The sequence below is a fragment of the Mus caroli genome, unplaced genomic scaffold, assembly GCF_900094665.2.
Source record: "Mus caroli unplaced genomic scaffold, CAROLI_EIJ_v1.1 scaffold_19258_1, whole genome shotgun sequence".
Classification (NCBI taxonomy): domain Eukaryota; kingdom Metazoa; phylum Chordata; class Mammalia; order Rodentia; family Muridae; genus Mus; species Mus caroli.
The window spans coordinates 1-6589 of NW_018388775.1; the positions used below are offsets into that span (position 1 = coordinate 1).

General features: G+C 42.8%; 1 protein-coding gene across 1 annotated transcript; it reads left to right on the top strand.

Moving 5' to 3' along the window:
- The first annotated feature begins 3302 nt into the window (after positions 1-3302).
- On the top strand, positions 3303-5664 carry LOC110287778 (ubiquitin carboxyl-terminal hydrolase 17-like protein B). Its single transcript, XM_021154314.1, is given in 3 exon segments — positions 3303-3330; positions 4120-5362; positions 5364-5664. Coding segments are annotated over 3 exon segments (1572 nt in total).
- Positions 5665-6589: the final 925 nt, after the last annotated feature.

Below are 6589 nucleotides of genomic sequence, written 5' to 3' on the forward strand. Positions count from 1 at the left end.
ATATAGCCCTGGCTGTCCTGGAACTCACTTTGTAGACCAGGATGGCCTCGAACTGAGAAATCTGCCTGCCTCTATCTCCTGAGTGCTGGGATTAAAGGCATGTGCCACCATTCCTGCCTTCTGCTGGGCTTTTCTGAAACTTCCTTTGTCAATGCAATTAATCTGAGTCTCTTCACCTTAGCCTCAGGAAGACTTTTCAGACTAGGGAAAAAAGTAGCCACATTCTTCACCACAATACCACAAAAAGAGTCTTTATGCCACATTCTGAAATTTTTCTCCTTTGAAATCTCTTGTGCCAGGTCAACACAATTCAAATTACTCCCAGCAACAAAGTCTTCCATATTCTTAGTAGGATGAAACATTAAGCCTCATTAAAAGCATTCTACTGAAGTCCACATCCAAAGTCCCAAAATCCACATTTTTTCAAATAAAAGCATGGTCAGGCCTATCGCAGCAATACCCCTCTTCTGGTACCCACTTCTGTATTAGTCAGGGTTCTGTAGAGTTACAGAACTTGTGGGTAGTCCCTAAAGGAATTCATTGATGAGTTACAGTCTGTAGTCCAACTCCCAACAATGGTCAGTAGCAGCTGTGAATGGAAATTCAAGGATCTAGCAGTTGTTTAGTCCCACATGACAAGCAGGCAAAGGAGAGAGAGAGACAGCCCTCCTTCTTCCAATGTCCTTATTAGGATTCTTCTATGTGCTAAGTCATAATCATCATTCCATAAATTTGAAATTATATTTTTGGGGCCTTCTTTTGAATAATATCATTGATGTAAATAAATCTCCCTTTCAGCATACCTTGTAACAGACCTTAAGTGCTTGAAAATTACTGGAAGAAGACACAGAAGCAGAGCAATTAATCCTATAATATTTCCCAAATTATAAGATAATTCCATAAAGAATTATATTTAACAAAATTTATTATTGAATTTGAATCATAATGAGTCAAATCTTCTGAAGAAGTCTTCAGTCTGGAGTGACTTAAGCACTGATCTGGGAATGTAAAACTCTACTAAATTAAACATTCCTCAAAAATTAAAACCCAGACAATTAGGGGTTTATTAAAGTAGAAAGTATATATCTTACCTTGAAGCACTCTGGGAAAAATTAGACAAATCCTGACTGAGAATAAGGGACAAGTATAGAAGTCACACCTACTACTTAGAAAGAAGTGGCATTTTATATCCTGCGATGAAAAATAACCACAGCAACAAAAACCAATGTCACCCTTTTCCAACAAATGACACCTTGACATTTCTCATGGGTTGGTGACTCCTTCTCAAAAATGCATTTATTTATGACCTTTTGATTCTTACTATCTAAAGAAATAATGGTTTGTGAATATAAAAGTCACAGAAGAAAATGTCTGCTTGTCCAGTGTAAAATAAACGGCTGTGAATACTGTCTAGTAACGACTCAGATCTCATCATTAACTTACATAGCCCAAATCTCAACTGTTCCAAAATCCAGAATCTTTTGAGCACCCTCATGTTTCCATAAGTAGAAAACTACACATCACAACTCATGTAGTAAGACCACACAAAATTCAGACATGCCAAAAACATTTGACATTCCTGATCCAAAAATCATGCATCATATGGTTTGTTTCTGGTACTCTTCTCTGGTACTAATCATTTTGAATAGTGGATGCTGAACCTGCGTTGTGTTTGTTATCCTTTACTATACTTATTAGACTTAATAAAGCATTTTTTTAGCAAAAAAAAAAAAATAAAATAAAAAAAGAATGGAAGGGGACTTTGGGAGCATGACAAAAGTAAATGATTTAGCAGGAATGGGCAAGGAAAAGATTGCATTATTGACACACAAAAATCATATAAAGTTAGAAAAAAATTGAACTTACTGGATAAACAACAAAGACGTCACTAGATCCAGAAACTAGTAAGGATATAACATGAAATAATGACTAAGACTATGGCATGGCGGTTATTCACTGATATCATAGAAATGAAAAAATAGTATCAGGTTTCACTGCTTCATAAGGAGATACAACAGTGACTAAGACAGATTTTGCTAAAGATGTGTGGTTATTTGTGTGAGTGTCTGTGTGTGTGTGTGTGTGTGTGTGTTTTCCTTTCTTTGAAGTAGTGAAAGCCAATGGTCATGAGTTGAAGCCGTCACAGGGTGATTGATACCAAGCTCAAGGTCAGAATGGAGAATGAGCCATATTGTCTCAAAAACATACAGGAAGGGAGGATTTGCCTGGTTTGATCCACCTACAGTGAATCTTATTACTCAAGTAAGACTGAATGAGCATAATGGAACTAACTGGGTGAATGAGTCACCTACACAGTACTTACACCATTAGAGGCAATGACACTATAAGAATATTTTGTTTGTTGGTTGGTTGGTTGTTGGTTGGTTTTCCGAGACAAAGTTTTTCTGTGTAGCCCTGGCTGTCATGGACCTCACTCTATAGACCAGGCTAGCCTCAAACATAGAAATCTGCCTGCATCTGCCTCCCAAGTGCTGGGATTAAAGGTGTGCACAACCACTGCCAGCAAAAATTTTCTTATAATTAGAGAGTAAGTAGTGGGTAAAACAATTACATCAAAATGCTTTGTATACTTGGATACTGATAATATATTTAAAAAGCAGAGTGTAGATTCAAGGTCATTCTTTTTTTTTTTTCCTGAGAGAATCAAAAGTCTACTTACTGGACTAGATGACTGCATAGAAGGTATGACCCTGACTGGAAATATATCTGCTACAGAGAAATGATCTCCTTGCAAATCCAACATCAGCGAAGACAGAAAACAGAACAGAAAAAGGAAGAAAGAAAGAAAGAAAGAAAGAGAGAGAGAGAGAGAGAGAGATGGAGAGAGAGAGAGAAGGAGGAGGAAGGAAGAAAGGAAGGAAGGAATGAAAAAAGAAAGAAAAAAGGAAGGAAAACAAAGCCTAGGCTGTTTATATTGGTTCTGTGTGGTTAGCAAGGTAATGGAAACTCTTGTATGGCATGTGTAGTCATCAATTCCTCTATTTGACATGGTTTTGTAACTTTATTCCAGGTAAAACCCAAGCTTAAGACATTGGAGCTAGGGAAATTCACTCCAAAGAGATGAGATTACTGAGCTGCTTTGCAGAAACCACACCCAACTTGGGAGAGGCTTGTCTAGAATGGGCTGTCCTTGGAAGACTGTAGGCGTGGCCACAAGACTGGAGTATAAAAGACTGAGCATTTGGGAATGGTCCTCACTTGCAGAGATTCTCTGGAGGGAAAGACTTCCTTCTGCTCCCTTAGAAGACTCCAGCAAGTTATTTGAAGAGGTCTTTGGAGACATGGTGGTTGCTCTCTCCTTCCCAGAAGGTGAGTCTTATTGCAAGGTCTTTACATCTTGTGTGTCCCCCAGCAGCCTTGTCATCTCTGGCTGCCCTAGACCTGCATAAGGAAGAATTGAGTGTGCTGGGACAGGCTTTTGATGACAAAAGGGCTGCTCTGCTCTTCTAAGAAGTTGAGTCTCATCATAAGGCCTTTTGCAGCTTGCATGTGTAGTGCCAGGAAAGAGTAGTCATCCACCCAAACCAGACAGGAACTGATGAGATGCAACCACTGTGAGGCCTTTTTATGCCAGCTAGCTAAGGCACCACTGTGAGCCACTGTCCAGCAGGAAGGCCTTGGGGATAATGAGCCATGAATATCTCTCAGGGTAAGGGTTTACAGTAATCAGCAAGCATAGGGGTGTAGGTTACTGTGCAAGCATCTAATTGGCTAGTTTTTTGGCCTGTAACATAATGGTGGGTCCTGGGAGTCATAGGCTGAATGTCTGCTTCCCTCTGCATGGGTAGTAGTTAGGGAGGGGTTGGACTTTGAACGTGGCGGTGCAGATCTGTTGGAGTAATAACGTGGAGACACTGGTCTTGTTGGGGGTGTAACCTAGAGACTGGATTTAGGTTCATGTTTGGTTTGGTTGTGGGTGTTTTTGAGTGTTTTCTTTATTGAGATTGTTGAGAGGGAGTAACTTGGAAAGAAATGCTAGTACTGTCCTGTTATTTTTCCTGAAGTGAACGTTAGGTCAGGTTTTCTAGAATGGATTCTGAAGGTAAAGGATGTGGCCACTGGCATGCCCTAAAGACTTTTTGTATTCTTGTCCCATAGCAGATCCATCCCTGTCACCTCCTAGTGCCCCAGAGCTGCATCAGGATGAAGCTCAGGTGGTAGAGGAGCTGGCTGCCAATGTCAAGCACAGTCTGAGTTGGGAGAGCCCCCAAGGACCGGGATGCGGGCTCCAGAACACAGGCAACAGCTGCTACCTGAATGCAGCCCTGCAGTGCTTGACACACACACCACCTCTAGCTGACTACATGCTGTCCCAAGAGCACACTCAGATATGTTGTTTCCCAGAAGGCTGTAAGATGTGTGCTATGGAAGCCCATGTGACCCAGAGTCTCCTGCACACCCACTCAGGGGATGTCATGAAGCCCTCCCAGATTTTGACCTCTCCCTTCCACAAGCGCAAGCAGGAAGATGCCCATGAGTTTCTCATGTTCACCTTGGAAACCATGCATGAATCCTGCCTTCAAGTGCACAGACAATCAGAACCCACCTCTGAGGACAGCTCACCCATTCATGATATATTTGGAGGCTGGTGGAGATCTCAGATCAAGTGTCACCACTGCCAGGGCACCTCAGATTCTTATGATCCCTTCCTGGACATCCCCCTGGATATCAGCTCGGCTCAGAGTGTGAAGCAAGCCTTGCAGGATACAGAGAAGGCAGAAGAGCTATGTGGGGAGAATTCCTACTACTGTGGTAGCTGTAGACAGAAGATGCCAGCTTCTAAGACCCTAAAGGTTTATAGTGCCCCAAAGGTACTCCTGCTAGTGTTAAAGCGCTTTTCGGGCTCCATGGGTAAAAAGTTGGACAGAAAAGTAAGCTACCCGGAGTTCCTTGACCTGAAGCCATACCTGTCCCAGCCTACTGAAGGACCTTTGCCTTATGCCCTCTATGCCGTCCTAGTCCATGAAGGTGCAACTTGTCACAGTGGACATTATTTCTGTTGTGTCAAAGCTGGCCATGGGAAGTGGTACAAGATGGATGATACTAAGGTCACCAGCTGCGATGTGACTTCTGTCCTGAATGAGAATGCCTATGTGCTCTTCTATGTGCAGCAGAATGACCTCAAAAAGGATAGTATCGACATGCAAGAGGGCAGAATACATGAGGTTCTCAACGCCGAATACCAGCTGAAGAAATCACGGGAAAAAAAACATAATAAAAGCCCTGACACAGAAGATGCAGGAAAGCCCTTCGAAAACAGGGAGAAGAGATCATCCCAAGAAACCTCCTTAGGGGAGGGGAAAGTTCTTCAGGAACAGGACCACCAGAAAGCTGGGCAGAAACGAGAATACCAAACTCATGCCTCAGGAACAGAACCACCAGAAACCTGGGCAGAACCTCAGGAATACTGAAGGTGAACTTGATCGGCCCGCTGACGCAATTGTGATTTACCAACCTATATGCACTGCAAACTGAGGCAGGGATGCTCCAGACAAAGAGAATCAACCCTTGCACAATGCTGACAGGCTCCTCACCTCTCAGGACTCTGTGAACACTGGGCAGCTTTGTAGACTGGAAAGGAGACGAAGATCGAAGAAGGGGAACAAGAACAAGCAAGGGCAGAAGCTTCTGCTTGTTCGCTAGTACTCACCCACCCACTTACACTGGCTCCTGTGGACAAACTGCCCACCTGAAGCCTCTGGAACAAGAGAATTGGACCTCTGTCACAGGCAGAAACAATGCCTCACCCATGTGGCCTTCCTATGGCATCCACCTTTCCTCTGGTCCCTTGCCCGTGTTTGCTGACTGACTGAGAATCATCGTTTGGATGTGGAAAAATTTACCCAGGGTGTTGGTACAGGCTAAAGACAATAAAGCCGGAAACCTAGGGGAGGACTGTATATCCTCTCCTGCAACTCCTGGAATCTGAGGAGGGTAGAGACTAAATCAACATGCTAGAGCTCTTGATATTTGGAGTTTTCACTCAGTTGCTTTGCGACTGCCCTTTCTAACCTCTTTCCCAGAAAATGTATAGTAGACACTGTAAAAATAGAAGTTCTTGTTCTTTGTGTGTGATCAACAGTTCTTTGACCAAATAAATTCTGTTACTTCATAATCCTTGTCTTCTTCCTTATTGTTATGTTTTCTTTTGTTTTGTTATGCTATGTTATGTTTTGTTTATGAACATAAATCAGTATGGTACACTCTTGGAAGAGTGTACTGAACCTGTTTATAACATGGTCTCATTGGTGTAGACAGGAATCATTACTCACAGATTTTTAAATGAGGATTCTTTTCTCCCAGAGAGTTACCACCTACCCTGTCTGTGGGGGGAGGTCATGGACACCACTGAACTCCTGGCTTCTAGACTCAGGCTGTGAGATTGAAAGAGAAAGGTTGAAGATCAGCACCTGTGTGGCATCAGGTGTTCATCAAAGACAAATGGAAAAGGCTGAGGTGGGACTTGCTGAGGTGGGACTTGCAGAGTCTGTGACTGACAAACTTCAGGAGCTCCATCAAGGTCTCTGCCAAAACTCCATCAGCCTCAGTGTGCCCTCTGGTCACCCGG